Here is a 22,334-nt window from a genome sequence, read left to right on the forward strand (position 1 = left end):
TAAACAAAAAGATTCGAAGTCGTAGACCCTCTATTGCCAACCACAACCAACTCATTGAGGCCGTTATTGAAGAATGGGAGAATATTCCGCAAGCTTTTGTTGAACATTTGATATCAAGCATGCCTCGACGCATAAATGCAGTCATAAGAAGTAGAGGAGAGCCTACACGGTATTAGTGTAGATCCAGATGCATTTTATGGTATTACTTTATTATTTTTTTTTTCTTTTTGTAATTTGGAGTTATGCTAGCTTATTTACGCATTTCCGGCAAAAACAAATTTTTAAAGAAACAATAAGGCAAATTAAGGTCATAATGGATTTATTTAAGTCATGTTGGACCTATTTGTAGGTGTTTATTATTATTTCAATGTAACTTAGTTCTATTTTGTGTTCATATTGTAAATATTTAGATTAATTAAAGTGGTGCGTTAATTTTGTCCAGGAGTTTATATATATATATATATATATATATATATATATATATATATATATATATATATATATATATATATATATATATATATATATATACTTTAAACCTAGAGCTAAGATTAGTACTATGAATATTAGCTATAGGTTTAAGATTCTCTTAAGCTCTTAGATTATCATTTCGCCGAGCTTTCGACATCCTCGCTGATGTTTTCTTCAGAGCTTCCGAGGTCTCAGTCTCCCGAGCCCTCATACACTGATCAACAATCAATTGACTACTGCCACTGGGAACAGAGGACGTTTCTTTTATACCGTCTATAGTGACGTGGTTGGGTAGAGGTTGGTGTGGGGGTTAGCCCGAATATTTCCGACAGTGGGATTTTGATTCGCGGATGGAGCGGGCGATATTTTCTTTATGAGAGGTCTCCATGTCGAAGGTAACCGTATGCCGTCATCTTTTTTATTGAGACAATTTGGCCTTTTTTCAATTTCTATGGTTTCTCGAATAATTCTTGGTTTATAGAAGCGGATGGGGGCTATGGTTCTGGAGTTTTAAAATCAATTTTGTGACCTGTATGAAGATGCTGTTAACCTAGAGCTGACATTGAATCGGAATTGCGAACAGAACTGAAATGTTCATAATATGTATAGGATCGGGGGTAGTCTGTACAAGGAATTTCATAAACTCCGTGTTGTTCATTTGGAATGTTGTCTTTGATTGATCGGACAAAAGATGAAAGTTTTTGTTGGGGGGTAGATATTGTTTTTATTCCTCTTGATTTAAAAATTTTGTCGATTTTGTCAGTGACACCTTTGATGTAAGGAAGAAAAGCTTTCGTATGATGAGGGTCTCAGTCTTTGGGTTGAGAATGAGTGGGAGATTGATATCTGTGGATGCTCCTATTGATGTGATTTTCGCGGTAGCCGGTTTGGATGAGGGCTTGTTTTAAACAAGAGAGCTCAGCGCGTCTACTTGCATCATCATGCGTTTAAAACTAATTTTTATAATAGTATTAGTCTTAGCTCTAGGTTTAATTGTGCTAACCGCGGGAATCTTTCGGAACATATATATATATATATATATATATATATATATATATATATATATATATATATATATATAATACAGGGTGGTGAATCGTCAAACGGGCCATAGGAATTTCAATGGGAAATTTTAAATTGTTGAAGTCCTGCTTCCCTAATTATTTTACATTAAAATTCATAAGAAACTATTTGTAAAGAACTTAAATATGTATTAAAAACAAATGTTAAAATTGTTCTACGAATTAAATGTTCCCAAAATTCTGTAAAAATATAATACATTTTTCAGGCCACCCCTTAAAATCAAGCCACATGAGGTACAAGAATGTGTATGACATGTTGCATTTAATCATATTTATGTTTCTGATATTTGACAATATTTGAATTGCCAAAATTTTAATTTAGTGATTTATTGTTTAAAAAACAACATAGTTGATTAAAAAATGTATTCAGTTGAGGAGAAAGTAGCAATAATAAAAATGTTTATTCAGGCAATAGTGCGCGAATTGTCAGTTATTTATTTAAAGTAAGATATTCCAATAGACCAATTCCATGTCACTCAACAATTCAAAGGATTTTACAAAATTTTTAAAATACTGGGACCGTGATTTCTAATTGTACCTGTACAAACAATTTTGCTGAGGTACCAAAAAATTTAGAAAATCAAAATGAAATAAATGTATTAACAGCAGTTATAGAAAATCCTAGAATAAGTTCTCGGACCATTGCAGACCAGTTTAATATTCATAACTCTACGGCCTTAAAAATTTTGAAAAGGAATAAATTCCGTTCATATAAATTTCAATGTCATCAAGAACTAAGAGAAGGAGATGCTGAACGACGAGCGGAAGTTTGTTATGAAATGTTAGAGAGGGCTAATGCAGGCAGACAATTTTTAAAAAACATTTTGTTTAGTGATGAATGTAGGTACATTTACATCAAATAATGAACCAAATGTTCAAAATTATAGGATTTGGTCGACAAAAAAGCCTGAGGATATTATTGAAAGCCATACCCAATATCGTCGAAAAATAAATGTCTGGTTAGGAATATTTAAACACAATATTATTGGACCATTTTTCTATGAGGAAAATTTAAATTCAAAAAAGTTTTTAGACTTGCTACAAGAAGAAATTTTACCCAGACATGCAGAAGTAGCTCCAGATGAAGAAGAAATTTGGTTTCAAATGGATGGCTGCCCTGCGCATAATAACTGGGAGGTTAAAGAATTCCTTAAAAACAGCTTTAATAATTGTTTGATTGGACCTGACTGTAACATTAAGTGGCCTCCGAGATCGGGAGATCTAGCTCCAAACGATTATTTTATCTGGGGGCATTTAAAATCAAAAATCTATTCTGACCAAAAATTTACAGATATTGAAGCATTAAAAATGCGAATTATTGAAGAGTGTGCAAAAATAACGCCACGCATTCTGGCTAATGTTAGACGAGAATTTTACAATCGAGTGGGATACTGCTTAGTACAAAATGGCTTATTGTTTGAACATTTGTTCAATCACAAATTAACCCCTTAATTTGTAATCTCACATTATTCTTAACTTCTTAATCTATTATAGTTTCACCGTGTATAAGTGACATTGTGAAATTGATATCGAGTAATATTTTAATAATTAAAGTCCATTCACCTGTTAATGAATTGTCGAATAATATATTTTTTCTAATTGAACTTCCTAAGTATTGCAATGATGGCCTAGATTAAATTGTAATGTAAGCGAATAGTGCAAAGTTGGTTAGTATCATAGAATCAATAACCTCTGTGCTGAGGTATGAATTATTTGTGAGATTATAAATTGGGGATTTGAGCTCATGTGAGCGCAGTCTACTACAGTCAATCATAAGTAGTTACCTAACGAACATCATATTGTGTAATTACCAGTAGCTGTCAATAAATCAACACTTTTACTCCACAACTTCAACCTTTTATTATACCTATCATCGTCGATCGACGAGAAGCGGACAAAGGGGCATTTACAAACCGATTCGAACCTCAAATCCAAGTTCGAATTTTTCCACATTTGTTATAGTTTTATGTTTAGAAATTATCATAAATTATTATTAGGAAGGATCACAGTAAAACTATATTATTCTTTGATTGTTGTATAACCTGGAATTGAATTGGAGTGTATTATGATAACATGTGTTAAATAAAGATCTGGCAGTGCTCGCACTATTGCCTGTCCTACAGGCAATAGGAAGTCTACAGCTTCTCCTCAGGAACTCCATTTCTACTGCTCTTATTCTACCTCTATTTCTCTTGTTTATTGTCCAGTTTTCGGACCCATATGTCAGGATACTTCTTGTCAGGGTGTTATATATTCTCTTTTTTGTCTTTATCGTAATGTTCTTATCCCACAACACTGAGTTTAGTTGTCTTATACAGTTTCTTGTTTGTCTCAGTCTGTTGTTTATATCTTCTTCTGTTGTTCCCTGGTTCGATATTATGGTTCCTAAATACTTGAATTTATCTGTTCCATTTATTTGCCTTCCCTCGTCTATCTCTAGGTTTCTCATATCCTTGTTTTCTGTTGTTAGGTATTCGGTTTTCTCTAAGTTTATTTCCATTCCGTTGTTTTTATATTCTTCTTCTAGTTTTCTGAGCATAAAGCTGAGATCTTCTTCATCTTGTGCGATGACTACTTGATCGTCGGCAAAACTTAAGGTGTATAGGTATTCGTCTCTTACTGGTATGCCCATTCCTTCGCACTTTCTCCTCCATGGTTTGAGTGTCTTTTCCAAGAATATTTTAAACAGAGTAGGGGACGTAGCACATCCTTGTATAAGTCCTTTTGTCGTCTTAAATGGATTGTAGGCTTTATTTCCACATTTAATAGCTACTTTGTTTTCTTTGTATAGTGCTTTAACTGCTTTTATTAGTGTTTGTCGGATTCCGAGATCATTCATTGCTTCCCATAATTTGACTCTAGGTATTGAGTCATATGCTTTCTTTAGATCAACAAAGGCCAGATGGACCGGTCTACCTTTTGCCATTTTCTTCTCTATCAATTGTTCTAATGTGTACGTATGATCTAGGCATGATTTTCCTACTGTGAACCCTGCTTGGTCTTCTCCAATTTTTCCTATTATTTCAGTTTCTAGTTTTTCTTTAATAATTTTCCCGTAAAGTCTACCTACCGACGATATTATACTAATTCCTCTATAGTTTTCACATTTTTTCCTGTTTCCTTTCTTATGTATGGATGTGATGTATGCTTGTGTCCATTCCGCAGGTATTTCTTCTCCATTTAGTCCTCTTTCGAACATTCTATGTAGCATGCGGAATAACTTTTCCGTTCCGTTTTTAATTAGTTCGTTTGGTATTCCTCCGGGTCCTTTGGCTTTTTTGTTCTTCAATGTCTTGATTGCTCTCTTAACTTCTGCCAGGCTTATTTCTATCTGGTCGTATGCCCCATTTCCTGCATGTTCTATATTCTCTTCCTGAAATTGGGGACGGTTTTCTGTAAGTAGTTCTACGTAGTATTCTTGCCACTCGTTTTCACTAATTTTGCCGATCTGGGTTTTCTCTGTCTTATTTCGTTGAAGTGCTTTTAATATTCGCCATGATTCTGAATTTCTCGTTCCTCCGATATGTCGTTCTATCTCTGTGCATGCTTGTTCCCATCGTTCGTTCTTTTCATTTGTTACTCTTTTCTTTACCTCTCTGTTTTTCGCTCTATATAGGTCTAAGTCTTCCTGTTTTTTGGTGTTTAGGTATTTTATGTGTAGTTTTTTCTTTTCTTTTATGCATTTCAATGTGTCTTCCCTTAATTTGATATTCTGATGGGTGTTCTTTTGGTCGTCTTCTCCAAGAGCTTCTAAGGCCGCTGAAATCAGGCAGGTTTTTATGTGTTCATGCATTTCATCTAACGTGTCATATCTGAATTCTTCTAGTTTTTGGTCTAGTCTTCTTTTGTATAAATCTTTTATTGATTCTTCCTGCAATAGATGTAATTTGAGCCTCTTTTCGTTTATTGTCGTTCCCGTTGTAACAATCGATGTATGTTTTTGTTTTGTCCAGATATAGGGGAATTCCATCCATGCCACCACAAGTTTGTGATCTGTTCCACACTCTGCCTCTCTTTTCACTCTGATGTCTTTCACTTTGATGGAGCTTTTGTGGTTCATGATAATGTAGTCAATAATGGATCTTAGTTTTCTTGTCTCTTGAGTCCATGTGTACTTATGTATATTTTTGTGTTTGTAAAATCCGTTCATAATTTTCAAATCATTTACTTCACATAGTTCTACCAATCTTTCTCCGTTGTCGTTAATTGTGTCTTCTCCAAATGGACCAACTGTTCTGTCATTGTCTTTTCTTCCGACTCTTCCATTTAGATCCCCCACTATTATTATTTCTTGTTTAGGTTTTCTCTTATCCATTTGTTCTTGAAGTTGTTCGATAAATCGTTCTTTCTCATTGGCTGGACTGTCTTCCGTTGGACCGTATGTTGCTAGTATTATAATTTCTCTGCCATACATCTTGATTTTCAGTTTGGCAATTCTCTCGTTTATGGGTTCCCAATCGTCTATAGATTTTTCCCATTTCTTCTTTAGTAGAATTCCAACTCCAGCTTTTGCGCGGTCTTTCTTTTCCACTCCGCTCCAACAATGGATTAGTTCCCCTATTCTTTCCGTGCCGTTTCCTTTCTTTTTTGTTTCCGTTGTGACGAGGATATCGAGATTCATCTTTTCGAATTCTGATGTTACTTCACTGGCTTTTGTTCTCCAGCCCTGCACATTCCATGTGCCGATTCTTAGTTTTCTCTGTCTTTGTCTTCGGTTGAGTTTCGAAGCCGGGTTTGTTGAACTCAAAGCAGAAGTGCCCCCCCCCCGTATCCGATGGGGCTCCCTCTTTCGGAGGTGTGGATTGCCACCCGGGGATTAATTTAAAAAAAAATTTTTCATTTCTGCCAATTGTTCGTTAGCCCTTGGATTTTTTTAAGTGTGCTAGGTTGCTAACGCCTAACGCCACAACCCCCTTTTGGAGGACCTATTGTTCAGCCGCCCACTCTGGGTCAGACGCTACTGTTGTCAGTTTTGGTCCGCGTCGGGTATTTCATTTCCCCGATACCACCCATATCTGGGAGGCATTCCCCTATCCGCCACCTGGGGACGCGTCCGGTAGAGGATTGACAACCTCCTCCTCGGATATAACTTATTAAAATAACCAAATACTTATTATATCTAATATTATCTAGTAATGTAACTTATAAATTATTTTCTATAAACACCAATCATATCAATATATATATATATATATATATATATATATATATATATATATATATTATATTCAATATATATTTTCAGATGTTTGAAAGAACCCGATCAAAATATTCCTCAAATTATGAAGATGAGAGATATTCTAACAAGAGGAATTGGTGTTCATCATAGCGGTATTTTACCAATCATCAAAGAAATAGTTGAAATGTTATTTCAGGAGGGATACATTAAGGTAACGAAGTTTTCATAATTTTTAAATCAAAACTAGTTCGGCAAACATTACGTTATATAAAACTGTCTTGATCAGGACTTTATAGTCCAATTTATTGACCAATTTAATCAAAAAATATATAAACAACCAACAGGTTTAGCAATGGGATCTCCATTATCACCTTTTCTAGCTGATATTTTCTTAGACAGCTTAGAACAGAAATTTGTTAATAACAACAGCAAAATAGTGTTTGGGTCTAGATATGTTGATGATTGTATAGCTCTCATACAGGGAACCCAAGATGATGCTTTACAGATTCTGGATGATCTTAATAACCTCCATCCTAACATGTCTTTTACTCTGGAACCAGAATCTGACAATAAGTTGAACTTCTTGGATATGACTATATCTCGTAATAAAGATTCTCTAGAGTACAATATTTACAGAAAACCTACCCAAACAGATCATATTATACATGAAACATCTAATCATCTAACCCAACATAAAATGGCTGCTTTCAACAGTTACATTCATAGGTTACTCAAATTTCCACTTTCTAATGATAACTTTAATTTAGAACTTAATACTCTTAATCAAATTGCTTTCATTAATGGTTATGATCCCAACATTATCTATAAGCTTCTAAATAGAGCTAAACTCAAAATTGCAGAAAAGCTTGCATATTTATTACAATGTTTTCTTCAACCTAATGCTTCAAATAACATCAGATATTTCTCCTTCACTTATATTAGCAACATTTCCAATAAAATATCTAAACTTTTTACTTCTATAATTGAAAACGTCAAAATTTCCTTCAAGTCACACAACACTTTAGGTTCCTTTTTAATCAACACCAAAGATAGTATGAACACACTTGACAAAAGTGGTATTTACAAATTAAAATATGATGATTGTGATGCCTCTTATGTAGGTAGAACCATTAGAAAGTTATCCACTAGAGTTTCAGAACATTTAAGAAGACCAAACTCTTCAAGTTTTGGTCAACACTTATCCAGTAAACAGAATTTTAACATCAATACTGGTTCATCTATTTTACATGACATTAGTAGAAAGAAAAACTATCTGGAGTTGGATTTATTGGAAGATTTGGGGATTACAAAGGAAACAAATGGAAACTCTCACTGTCTTAATACTCAAATTAATTTAAATTGTACTAAATTGAAACCTATTTTTAAAAACTTTATTACAGCTTCACCTCTTAGGGGACCCAGCTCGGCTGTTTAGACTTCCTGCACTGAGCATATCCATTAAGAATTTATTAATTTCATACTTTGATCAACATTACTATTTTATTCTTCAATAATTTACAAAACTAGCTTGCTCAGGTTCAATTGAACTATAGTTGGCGTTATTTACATTCTCCACACCTCTTTGTAATTTAGATATACCACCTCCACACTTGAATATTTCAACATCTCCAACTGCTGGTCAGTTGGTCTTGAGTAACGCTTTGATATTGAAATGAAATTTATTTTGTCTTTATTTAATTTATAATGTCTTTATTAAAAGGTTCTTATTTTAATTTATTAAAAAGCACAATAATTTATATCAATTTATTTAAAGAATAATACATAATTTATATAGCCGAGCGTAACAATTAAAATCGCGGGCGCGGTCTTCAAATATTAACTGCCCTTCAATGAAAAATCCATTATTATATATGAAAACACAACTGGCCTAGAATTCAGGAGAATCCCTCTGATTTATACTAGAAGTTAAATCTGGGTCATCGTCTGACCGGTTTTCTTTCTGCCAGCTGGTAGAATTATCTCGTACAATCTACAACATATTAGTGAATAAAAAAACATGTTTACAGGTTTTTAAATATGACTCATATTTTTACGTAACATTGCCCCCCTCTCAAAAGATGGTTCCTCCTGGAACCTTCTCGGGACTAGACCTGGAACGGTATGCTGGTATCGGCAACTGGACCCTCTTTTACAACTTCCAGTTGTATAAAAATGACAAGGGACGGTTTTCTCTCCGCACCAGTAACTATGCGGATTGCAACAGACTAACATCTGGACTTCGGTGTCTTTAAAGATCTCCTCCACCATATTTCGGATAACCCTCCAATCTAATTGGCGGCACTCCAACTTTGGCATGGCTAACTTTTGCACGTCGGACTCTAGTACGTGCTCTCTTAATTGAAGTAAGGCTTCCCATACATCTCGGTAGGTAGGTTGGTCACGGGCAGTGTCTTTTGTTACCAGGTAGAAAAGGTAACGTGATGCATCTTGGAGTTTCAGAGTTTTACCGGGAGCTGGCACTTGGCATTGAAGTTCTGCAACTCGACCAAACTTCCTTCGAAAAACGGATGCCAACCCTGATGCGTCTTTGATACTGGCCGGGATGGTATGGGCCAGCGAGTAGTCATCGGGGAGCGCAAGTAGATCTTGCTTTTCTTCAGTGGTAACACCATGTCTTGCTTTACCGGTACCTCCATAGGCACCCATGAATTCCTCAAACGTGAGGTCAGACACGTCTTGGACTTGGTTTACTTCCACTTCTTCATCTACGTCGTGGTCACCTTCGAAAGACGCCAGCCGGTTATGGTGTACTATCATCGGCTTCCCCCTCGGAATCTTGCTTATTCGGTAGAAGACATCGTTGATCTTTTCCATAATTAAGTATGGGCCTTCCCAAAACTGCTGCAATTTGGGAGAACAACCTTTTCGTTTCTTGGGATTATACAGCCATACTTTGTCGTTCTTCTTAAAGCAACCCTTTTCGGCTTGTGTATCGTACCGTTTCTTCATTCTGTCGCTAGCGATCTGAAGGTGGGAACGGACCAACTCATGTACATCGTCCATTCTTCTTCGTAATTCGATCACATAATCTTCACCTGCTACATCTTCTCCGGGTCGACACCCAAACTCTAGATCACAAGGTAGTCGCATTTCGCGTCCGAATAGGACTCTGGCTGGTGTCTGGCCTGTTGATTCGTTAACAGCAGATCTGTAGGCCATTGTGAAGAACGGAAGGTATTGGTCCCAGTCTCGCTGATGATCGGACACCATCTTTGTCAAATACTTGCCAACTGTCCTATTCATTCGTTCTACCATACCATCCGATTGCGGAAGATACGCGGTAGTTCTTGTTTTCTTCATGCCTAGTCTATCACATATTCCTTGGAATAGATCGCTTTCGAAGTTCCTGCCTTGGTCACTATGGATCTCCAAAGGCACTCCAAATCGGCTGATATATTCTTGGATCAACTTATCTGCAACGGTGGCGGCCTTCTGGTCTGGAAGTGCGTAAATCTCAACCCACTTAGTGAAGTAATCCATTACTACCAACATGTACTTGCCTCCATTTTCACTTTCTGGAAATGGCCCAGCTATATCCAAAGCTATTCTTTCAAACGGGCTTCCAACATTATATTGTCTCATAGGAGCTCTCCTTTTTCGGTAAGGCCCGTTACTCGTAGCACAAATAGTACATTTCTTACACCAGTCTTTTACGTCGTCGGAACTGTTCATCCAATAAAACCGTTCCCGAATTCGCTGAAGGGTTTTCTTTACACCAAAATGCCCTCCTGATGGACTGTCGTGTAACTGACGAAGTACTTCAGACTATTCTGCTCTTTGGGATCACCAACTGTCTTCTCTTCTCTGAACCGTCATCATTTTCCAGGACTCGTTTGAGCAAGCCATCTTCCATGATAAATAAGTCCCACTGGGCCCAATACGTCTTAACTACTGAGCATAGGTTTGATATTTCTTGCCAAGGTGGTCGACGGTTTTCCTCTTTCCATTTTCGAATTTTCTGTATAACTGGATCTCTTTCTTGTTCTTCTCTGATCTTAGTAGGCGTCCAGTCGTCATTGACCATCGTTGTTCTTAGCACTGCTGCTTCCTTGGATTCCGTTTTGTTGCAGTGGGAACACTCTGCTGGGCATGGCCTTCTGGAAAGAGAATCAGCGTTTCTGTGGCTAACTCCGGCCCGGTGCTCAATCTTGAAATCGTATTCTTGGAGTCGCTCAATCCATCTGGCTATCTGACCCTCTGGATTCTTAAACTGCATCAACCACTTAAGGGCGGCATGGTCGGTTCGGATTAAAAACTTCCTTCCATAGAGGTATTGATAGAAGTGCTCTACGGATTTCACTACTGCCAGAAGTTCTCTTCTCGTGACGCAATAATTCCGCTCAGGTTTTGAAAGAACTTTACTAAAATATCCGAGGACTCGTTCCTGTCCTCCTTGAATCTGAGACAGCACTCCTCCAATTCCCACATTACTTGCATCCGTATCTAAGATGAACTCTCCTTCTGGCAGTGGATACCCTAAAATTGGTGCTGTTATTAAATGCTTTTTCAACGTCTCAAAGGCATTTTGGCAGTCTATATCCCAGCGGTAATCTCTTGCTTCCTCCGTAAGTCGCGTTAATGGCTTAGCGATATCTGCAAACTTCTTAATAAACCTCCGGTAGTAAGTACATAGTCCAAGAAAACTTCTCACTTGATGTTTGTCAGTTGGTTTTGGCCATTCCTTAATGGAATCGATTTTTCCCTTATCCACGGCCACTCCTTCTTTACTGACTATATGACCCAGATAATTGACTTTACCTTGAAATACCTGGCACTTCTTGGGGTTTAGCATCAATTGGGCAGCTTTAAGTCGATTAAAAACGTTTTCTAAATTCCTCAAATGATCTTCGAATGTCTCCCCCAAGACGATTATGTAATCTAAATAAACCAGGCATGTTTTCCAAGATAACCCTCTCAACACATTTTCCATAAGCCTCTCAAATGTCGCAGGAGCATTACAGAGTCCAAATGGCATAACGTTGAATTGCCACAATCCAGATCCTGTGGTGAAGGCTGTCTTTTCTTTATCTACTGGGTCCATTTCTACCTGCCAGTATCCAGACTTCAAATCCAAAGTAGAAAACAATTTACTTCCAGCCAATGTGTCCAATGTGTCATCGATCCAAGGCAGAGGATAACTATCTTTCTTGGTAACGTTGTTCAGCAAACGGTAATCCACACAGAACCTCGTCGTTCCGTCTTTCTTCTTAACCAGGACCACCGGAGAGACCCATGGGCTCGTAGAAGGTTCTATCACCCCGTCTTTCTTCATTTCCTGAACAATCGTTTCAGCTTCCTCTCTTTTCGCCTGTGGTAATCGTCGAGCTGTTTGACGAATTGGCTTAGCATTACCAGTATCAATTTTATGCTTAACAACGGTAGTTCTTCCCGTCTTTCCTCCTTTCGGTACGAAAATATCACGGTACTGTCGAAGAAATTCCCTTAATTTCCTTTTCTCCATCTGATTTAGAGACTGTCCTGCAACTGCAACCATTTGGTCGAATTTGTCATTGGAATTATCAGATGTTGTCGCCTGACGGATTATGGATGTCACAGGTACACAAGTGCCTACTTTTGTCTCTTTCTTGATGGTCACTGGGTAGTCGTTGACATTGATAAGTCTCACAGGAATTTCTTTAGCCGAAGTCACCAATTCCTTTCCAATTATGATTCCACGGCCAACCTCATCGTCGTGGTTCCAAGGCTCCATCATAACAGGTGTCCCTTCGTCTATAATTCCCTGTAGTCGCGCTACTATGATTGTTTCGCTTCTCGCAGGCACGACTGTATCTTCTTTAATGGCTGCTTGCACAGTGTTGTTATTATGTGGATGAAGAAATACCTCCTCGTTGCCAACTTTGATTACCTTATTCTTAAAATCCAATTGGAATCCATGCATATTCATTACGTCCATTCCTAATATAACATCCTCTTCGATGTCAGCAACTATAACTGTATGGATGAACTTTTCTGCTCCAATTCCCAATTGTACCTGGATTTCTCCATGAATGTTGGCATTTTCACCTGTAGCGGTCCGAAGTCGCAACCTCGTTGGTAACAGTTTCTTACGGCTGTTTATAACTGTTGGGCGTATAATGGTTCTGGTCGCTCCGGTATCCACCAACAACGTATGTCTTTTACCATTTATGTCTCCATCTACATATACACTATCTTCACGACATTTCAAAGAAGCTATTAGTATGAGAGGGTCTTTGGAAGAGTTCCGGGTCCGAGCTGCCCCCCTAAGGCTGCCTCGTTCTGGTTTTCCTGATGGTGAGTTTCTTGATTTTATGGTCTTCTTTTTCTTGCATGTCATGCTTTTCATCATATTAACGAGCTGGTCAAGTTTATCTTCATCTCCTTCCTCTTTTACAGTCCTAGCTTTACTGTACTCGCCAGAGGCCTGCGTAGCTGGCTCGTATTCGAGGGCGGCGGATAAGACATCAACCAGCGTCTTGTGACGAGCTAATCGCAGTATTCTCTGCATTTCATGATCACGAAGACCATCAATAAACGTTTGAACGGCCAACTTTTCCATCATGTCTTCAGGAGCTGTTGGATAAGCATATCGTACTAATCTGGCAATATCTACCTCATATTCTTGAAGATCCTCATCTTTCTTCTGTCTACGATTTTTAAGCTGCGACTGATATACATGCTCCAAATGTTCGTGGCCATATCGCATATTTAACCTCTTCTTCAGTTGTTCGAAATCATCGGTCTCCTCTACGGCTATGGTCTGAAGCACATCTAAGGCATCTCCTCGAAGAGCGATAGTCAGGTTTACAGCCTTTTCTTTTTCAGACCATCCATTCACTCTTGCGGCTGATTCGCACTGTTTCATGTAGTTGTTCCATGACGATTTTCCATCGAAAGTTGGGACTTTCACATGGACAGAACCTCCACTTCCTTCAAATTTCGGCCGTGTTTCCAACTTACATTTCGTCTCTTCTTCTTTTGTCTCCACTGTAATTGGATTGTTTCCTCTCTCTGCTGTCCCTGTTTCCTCCATCTTCCTTTCCATCTCTTTAATCTTTTCTTCGAAGGCCAACTTATCGGCAGCAACTTTAACGGTTTTTTAACGAAGATATTCTATCGTCCAGGGCAGACATCTCAGAAGTGACTTTAGAGATTTCCGAAGAGATGTTAGCAGAAACTTTGCTTTCCAGGGACGAAATCTCGTTAGAAACTTTGTTTTCTAATGACGCGATGTCACCAGAAACTTTGGCTACATCAAAAGAAACTTTCGAAATATCGTCAGAAACTTTGTTCTCTAATGATGCGATGTCACCAGAAACTTTCGAAATCGACGAGAGGACAGCATCTTCAAATATATAAGTCTCTGGATCTAGTCCTTCTTCTAGCAAAGCGTTCTTTAGTCGTTGGACTAACTCAGCCTTTTTTCCGGTAGAAGCTAATTCTCTGTCTTCAAGATGTCTTCTTAAATTAGTCACTGTCAGCTCATAAATCGTAGCCATTTTCACAATTTATTTTATATTCACTTTTTGACACCAATGAAATGTTATTTATTTTGTCTTTATTTAATTTATAATGTCTTTATTAAAAGGTTCTTATTTTAAGCACAATAATTTATATCAATTTATTTAAAGAATAATACATAATTTATATAGCCGAGCGTAACAATTAAAATCGCGGGCGCGGTCTTCAGATATTAACTGCCCTTCAATGAAAAATCCATTATTATATATGAAAACACAATTGGCCTAGAATTCAGGAGAATCCCTCTGATTTATACTAGAAGGTAAATCTGGGTCATCGTCTGACCGGTTTTCTTTCTGCCAGCTGATAGAATTATCTCGTACAATCTACAACATATTAGTGAATAAAAAAACATGTTTACAGGTTTTTAAATATAACTCATATTTTTACGTAACAATATATTAATTTTATAGTTCTCCCATTGACTGTGGGTTCAACTGAACTACTTGGATTATACCCCATTTATATACTTTGCTTTCAATTTTAATTTTAATTTTAGTATTTAATTACATAGTCAGATTTCTTCTTTTTTACAATATTGATAGTGCTTGGTAGACCATTTTATTGTAGTCAACTACCCACTGTCTAATATATTGTTAAGTCTATTTCTTGCATTCATACTTTACGTCGACTTCAGTTGCTCTCAAACTAACACCCTAATTATTATAGACAGGTTTGAGTGTGAGATCTGGATTATGCAATCTACATAAAAATATTCTACATAATTTCATATTTCATCAGTTGACTTCCTATAGTAGTATCAGTTGGACATTTGGTCAATGCTTAGTTTCATAGAATTTTGAAATGTGCAGAACACATATCCATGATTTTGACTGCCCATCCAAGCTGTCATATGTCACATGTCACTTCAACATTTCCGTTGGCCGGGAGCCATTCTGTCTCCGGTTTCCATACATAATGTAGCTTCGCCTATTTTTAAAAAAATTTTTGAAGTGTTTGTCCTTGTGTAGTGTGATGTTTAATTTTATGTTTATAACATTTTATTCTTGTTGGATAGGCTGCAATTGACGAAGTAAGTCCGAAACGTTAATCACATAAAAACTTTTATCAACCATCAACTTCGAGTTTTTATCGAAGTTAATTAATTTCTTCATTTAAAAAAAACGTTTCTTGGCTTATTTCAGATGTCCCTGAAGATGCTTTAAGGAGCGAAAGTACTTGGGCAAGATTAAATTAATAAAACTGTGCTCGATATATGCCTTTTATTTGATCAAAGTTTATATAAAACTATTTATGTGTCGAATTCCACAGAAAATATCCACTTTTTTGATGCCAAAAACATTTATTTTGAAATTTAAGGGCACACTCTTGGGACCAATTTTATTTTGTTCTTTAGTAATTAATAGTAAAGGAAAAAATAGTGAAGCCACTCGGAATGAGAGTAATTATGTTTTTTTTTGAGAAATTTCTAAAATTTGAATGAGTGAAGTAATAGTGATTTTGGAATATAAAAATGATTTAAAATCACTGTAGAATCTGTTCAAAAAGCACCTACAAACCATTTTAAAAAACAAAAATAGACTTTTCCCCAGGACTGGTATAGTATATCTACTCTGGTTCAGTAAAAGATTTATCGAAATCAGGGTGCAGAAAAACTGCATCAACTGAAAAATGTTTAGATGTTTGTGTCCTGTTAGAAGACGATCCACACTTGAGTACCAGACAAATATACAGGGAACTTAAGATTTCGCAAACATCCGCAATCAAATTTTTATGTGAAAATAAATTTCATTAATACAAAAAAAGATTAGTTCAAGAGTTGTCAGATGATTTCTACAGATATGAAGAGTTTGCAGGCATATGATGGACAATTTTTACAATCAAAACGATCCAAATCTGTTTCTTTTAAGATTGTAAAAAGAGAAAAATCTAAGATGCGGCTCTAATTATTGAATACAACTATAAACTTCAAAATACAACTGTTCTCCAACTGTGAACAACATATGTTTATATATATTTTCTGATTTTCCAAATGTCACTAAGGTTCGTTCGCCTAACACAAAAGTAGGATATAAACACTAGGAATGCGTGATCAATTCATTCATAGTTTCTAGAGATGCTGAAGAAGTATCTACTTGTTACAAAATCACTTATACTGTAACTGATTATATAGAAAAGCGTATCAAAAGTAACAAGTAGAAACTCACAAGTAACGACAATCTACACCTCTAAACAAAGACGCTTAATTTGCAGTTTTAACAGATATGGATTCAGTAATCCTTACGAATCACATTTATGTCTGTTGAATTTAATTATATAAATATAATTTTTACTTTTAATAGCTCTATGTATGTGTGTGTTGGTATAATTATAGTGTTGGTTTATAATTATAGTGTTATTTAAATAAACTTAGAACTGTGAAAGTTTTTAAGGTGTTTGCTGTTTTCTATCAACTTAAGTAAGTAAATTTAATATTATTTTGACTCTATTATAATAATTATCTATTATGATGATAAAAGAGTTGCAAGTGTGAGTCCATAATTGAACAGATATATTAAAAAGGTCAATACTCACAATCTAATATTTACTTTCAAAGTGTTACAGAAGCGATCGGTTTCGAGGCTCATCCTCAGGCCCAGCAAAGAGTTTGTTTTGTTAAAAAACAATAATATAGATATCGCCAATAAGAAGTTTTCCGCTTACATCCAGGGTACTGTCTGTCTTCATCTTTTCCGTATGACACTATCATTGTAGTAAGGTGATATGTTGATCATTATATATGTATGTAAATAAAAGGTCTTACAAGGTAAAGACCTTTAGGTTAGGTTGTGAACCTGTGACAAAAACAACAAAAAAAAGTCATAGTGCATAATATGTGAGTTTCCATCTTTAAACTCTTTGCTATGCCTGAGGATGAGGCAAAAATTGTAAGCCTCGAAATCGGTCGCTTCTGTAACACCTTGAAAATAAATATTAGATTGTGAGTATTGACATTTTTAATATATCTGTTCAATTATCTATCATCTATCTATTATCTATTATTTTATTAGAATATTAGCCTGTAAATAATACTTTGCAGGTTTGTATATACAGTCACTAAAACAAATTAATATATCGATACGGATTCTGTCGATGAACTCGTAAACATACCTTTCACTCCCCCCAAAAAGAGATCGAAAAAAGGCCATTTAAGCGTAGACGTTAAAGAAATAATTGTAAACGTCTATAAGCACGAGTTACAAGAAAATTGGGCGTTAATATTGTCCGCTGTTGAGAAAAGAGTAGCTGATAAAGTTGGAGTATCGTATAGTTCTATGTTTAAAGCTATTAGAGAATATAAAACTACACACACATTAGTTGCACCAAAAAAATGTACCACTCGTACAAGCAAACTCGAATCTGTAGATGATTTTGACAAGGTAGCGATAAGAAGAATAGTGCATCAATTCTTTTTTAGAAATGAAATTCCCACGATAGATAAAGTTCTAACAGGTCAATGACGACCGCAATCTACCTGATTTCAAACGTACTACTTTTTACAAGCTTTTGAAAAAACTTCAATTCAAATTTGAAAAACGTGACAGGAACAGTATGCTTACGGACAGAGATGACCTTGTAATCTGGAGAAGAGAATTTTTAAGGCAGATAAAAGATCATAGGAATGACAATTATAAAATATATTATTTAGATGAGACTTGGATTAACGCCGGACATACTAAATCAAAAACATGGATTGATAAGTCAGTCACCTCATCAAAACAAGCTTGGATGGACTCTCTACAGGTCTGAAAAATCAATCAGGTAATATTTTTTGTTGAACATTGAAATGGATAAATAATATTTGAATTTTTAGGTAAAGGAAAGCGACTGATTATTTGTCACATAGGCAGTGAAGACGGATTTGTTCCTGACGCTCTATGGAGTTTTGAATCAAAGAAAAGTGAAGATTACCATGAGGAAATGGATGGAAAAGGTTTTGAAAGTTGGTTTGAAAAAAAGTTACCCAAATTGGAAGCAAATTCTATGATTGTAATGGACAATGCGTCGTATCATTCCAGAAAATCTGAAAAGATCCCCACCACATCTTGTAGAAAAGCGGATATCCAAAAATGGCTACATCTAAAAAGCATCCCTTTTGTCGACTAACTTCTCAAAGTGCAACTTTTAGCACTTGTTAATCAACATAAAAAACAGTATGATAAATACGTCATCGACGAAATGGCGAAAAGTCAAAAGAAAATTGTTTTAAGATTGCCACCATATCACTGTGAATTGATTCCCTTAGAACTGATATGGATAGATATAAAAAATTATGTAGCAGCTAAAAATACAACTTTTAAGTTTGCCGACATGAAAAATTTATGTGATGAAGCTCTATCCACCATAAATCCGCAAAAATGGAAAAATTGTGTATAGCATGTTACCCAAAAGGTAGAACCAAAAATGTGGGAGTTAGATAATTTACTAGGAGCCAGAGTAAATTCAATTATAATAAACCCTGACGATGATAGTACATCTAGTTCCTCAGAATAATATTTTGCACCAAGTTTAAGTATTTGTGTATTAGGCCTATCGGGAAAACCACATAAAAAAAACGCACCATTATCACTCTACCTCTATGGTGGTGTGGAAATGAGTTCTCTTCTTCTTGATGTGCCCATCCGTAACGAATGTTGGCGATCATCATGGCAATCTTCACCTTATCTCCCACAGCGCAGAAAAGCTGCATAGATGTTGTGTTGAACCAGGTTCTGAGGTTCTTCAACCAGGATGTTCTTCTTCCTGGACCCCGTTTTCCAAATATTTTTCCTAGCAGGATGGCTTGTAGAAGGGCATATCTGAATTCATTTCGCATAATGTGTCCAAAGTACTGTAACTTTCGAGATTTGATGGTGGTCGGTATCCTTCGGTTCTTCTTCATTCTTCTGAGGACCTCCTCATTGGTGACGCGGTCAGTCCACGGGATTTTAAGAATTCTCCGATATAGCCACATCTCAAATGCCGAAAGGCTGCTATGAAGTTCTTGCAACCCACTTTTAATGTATGATTTTTGCCGTACCACTGGTTGAACTGTACGTACTTCATCGGGACTTTCCACTTCCGATATAATAGACCATTGGAAAGATGTCACAAAAGAAGACAGTTTGAGTGATTGAAGTGATTTATTTAAGATGAGCGGACACCGGGACGGTTTGTTCTTAGGACCTCTGTGTATAGCAATAAATTAAGCTTAAAATGTCATTTTAAACTTTCTACACAAAGGACGGGTACGTTTCCTTAAGGAATCTGTAGTGTTTTGGGTCGATAAATAGTTTTCCAAAAACATGTTGTTTTTCAGACAAGTGAATTCTCAGAACTTGACAATAATGAATCGGCCAATTTGAGTGCGAAAATTTAAAGGATTTGGAACTAAAGCCATATTATAATTAGCTAATATATTATAATTAAATAAAAGATTTAAAACTAAATAAGGTCATATTCTGAATAATAAAAATAAAATATTTAAATAAGTCTTGAACACTTTTCCAACACAATACCAAAATCATGTATAATTAGTAGGGACTTTAACTCACATTATCCGGCTTTTGGATCATATCTAGAAGAATTCGAATGAAGAAACCTGTTACAGAGAATAAACTCATTAAATGTTGTATAGGTGAACCAACCGTTGTTACTAGACCAGGTCAAAGAAGAGGTGCTATTGATATTACGATATGCTCTTAAAATATCAGTCAAATTTTTCAGTGGGAGGTACTTCAAGATCCCCATGGGTCCAACCATTTGCCAATATTTATGAGATGTCAACTTTAAGGAACGCTCCTACCAGCAAAGAGTCATAAAATATGGAAAATAAACAAGGCAGACAGGACGAAATTGGGCAATTTCCTATATGAAAAATCATTGAATGTTATCGAAGATAATTACGACAAATTATAAGAAGATATACACGAAGCAGCTACCGTAGCTATACCAAAAAGGGAAGCAAATAAATCGTTTGCATTTATAAAAATGCAAACCATGGTGGAATAATGACTGCGAAAATGCGGTAACGAAAAGCAAACAGTTATTTATTAAGTATAAAGAGCATCCAAATTTGGATAACCTTAATAAATATTAAAATCAAGATGCGATTATTAAAAGAATTACAAATGAAGTAAAAAGAGCTAGTTGGAAATCATATTGTCAAAGTTTGAACAAAAATACTCCAATGAAAGAAGTTTTGGCTAAATTAAATATGTTTAAAAATAGAAAACAAGCAAATATACATCAAATGGAGTGGAGAGACTGGACAGAATATTTCCATAGTAAAATTTGTCCGAATTGTTTTAACGAAAAACCAAGAGAGTTCCAAAAATTATTGTACAAACATTATTATACATGCTAAATAAACTCTTTACAATGAAAGAATTAAAACAAGCTTGTAAAAACAAAAATAATACGTCTCCTGGAATAGACAATACCCATAACCCAATGATTGCTGAGATCGCAGTTTTAACTAAGCAGCACTTTTAGATATTTAAATATATATATATATATATATATATATATATATATATATATATATATATATATATATATATATATATATACAAACAAATCGTCCAAAGTACCAGACGACTGGAAAATATATTTAATAATACCTATTCCTAAACCTAATAAACCTAAAGATTGCCCAGACTTATAGTCCATTATGCATTCAGAAGAGGACGCTCGACTCAAGAAGATACAGCATAATTTGTTACTGATGTACAATTAGCATTTACCCGAAACAACCCAGTCTCTTGCTTATTCTTAGAGATTAAGGGAGTTTATGATGTAGTTAATTTAGACATACTAACAGATAAATAATATGCCATAGGAGTTCCAGAAGGTGTTATTGCGAACTTAATGAAGTTGTACTGAGATAGAAAAGTGCATCTAAAAATAAATGGAGTAATAGGTATGCCCAAATCAACATCAGTTGGATTGTCACAATGAAGCATCTTATTATTATTTATGCTGTACACTTCTGATGTTACCAGTTCTATCACTAAAGAAACCAGATTACTTTAATACACAGACGACTTTTGCATTTATACGGAAAAAAAGTCGATCGAAGCTTCCATCAATGCATTAAAAAACGCAGAAAGAATTGTCGAATGGTCGCAAAGAAATAGATTTTTCAATTGGATCTCTCAAAAATCAATCATGTGTTCATTCACAAGAAGACAATATCAACCACCAAACCAAATTAATAAGACTGAGAATATAAATCCGAAATCGAATTCAGGATTCAGCCTAAATCTGTGTTTTTTAAACATTGCAAAGCAAGCAGACGACAAATGCAATGGCATGGGGATTTATAATTATATCCACGTCATGAAAATTCGTCTAGACAGATCCTTGCGTGAAAATGATTTCCTAATACTCAATGCTAAAGTAAAATAATAAAAATAAAATAGACGGTTTAGGTTGGATTTCCGTATAACGTACCATCATTCACTGATATGCATATTTCTGCCTCTTGGATTTATCAGAACCAACTCATGGCAAGCTCTCTATGCAAGTTTGCAAGCTCTCGTGCCCACCCAGCGTATACACAAGCGAGCCTAAAGTCTTCGTAACGGCAATCAAAAAGTCAATAGAATGTGTAAAAAAACTGGATATCCATTTATAATGTAGTGTATAATGTATAAATGTAAATTTAATTATCTAGTCTGTGATGTAAGCTATAACTACCCTGAATAAATTCAATAGAAAATTTACCTCTCTTGAAACTTGCAATCCAATTCTTTACAGGCTCATGCGAAGGACATTGATAGACAGGTATTAAGGAGAGAATCGTAATTTTTTGACCCGTAACTCCTTCAAATACCGGTACTTGTTCATGGCTCGAAACTTAAATGATTCAATTTTTACATCCCTTTTGTAAAACTTTATTACGCAACACTGGTTTGAGTTTTTGACGGTAAACATTACACGAACACTTCTAACAAGTTATTCTTCGTTGCTTTAGTAACGCAATATTTTATTTATCCACGGAATCGATCTACGCTAACTAGGTATCAATACGGTATCGTACGTCAAATATTCTTCGTTTTTATGTGGTAACAGTTTATTTTTTTTGTTTTATCATTTTA

At 35.7% G+C, this 22,334-nt stretch overlaps 1 protein-coding gene across 3 annotated transcripts in view; it reads left to right on the forward strand.

Moving 5' to 3' along the window:
• tst (superkiller complex helicase subunit twister) overlaps positions 1-22,334 on the forward strand; it is a 626,755-nt gene that overhangs the window by 458,845 nt on the left and 145,576 nt on the right. For all 3 annotated transcript variants that reach the window (XM_072532052.1, XM_072532051.1, XM_072532053.1), the window contains one exon: positions 6,799-6,943. In XM_072532052.1, the coding sequence (XP_072388153.1) occupies positions 6,799-6,943 (145 nt within the window). The remainder of the gene's footprint in view (positions 1-6,798; positions 6,944-22,334) is intronic.

The sequence above is a fragment of the Diabrotica undecimpunctata genome, chromosome 5 (assembly GCF_040954645.1).
Source record: "Diabrotica undecimpunctata isolate CICGRU chromosome 5, icDiaUnde3, whole genome shotgun sequence".
NCBI classification, from domain to species: domain Eukaryota; kingdom Metazoa; phylum Arthropoda; class Insecta; order Coleoptera; family Chrysomelidae; genus Diabrotica; species Diabrotica undecimpunctata.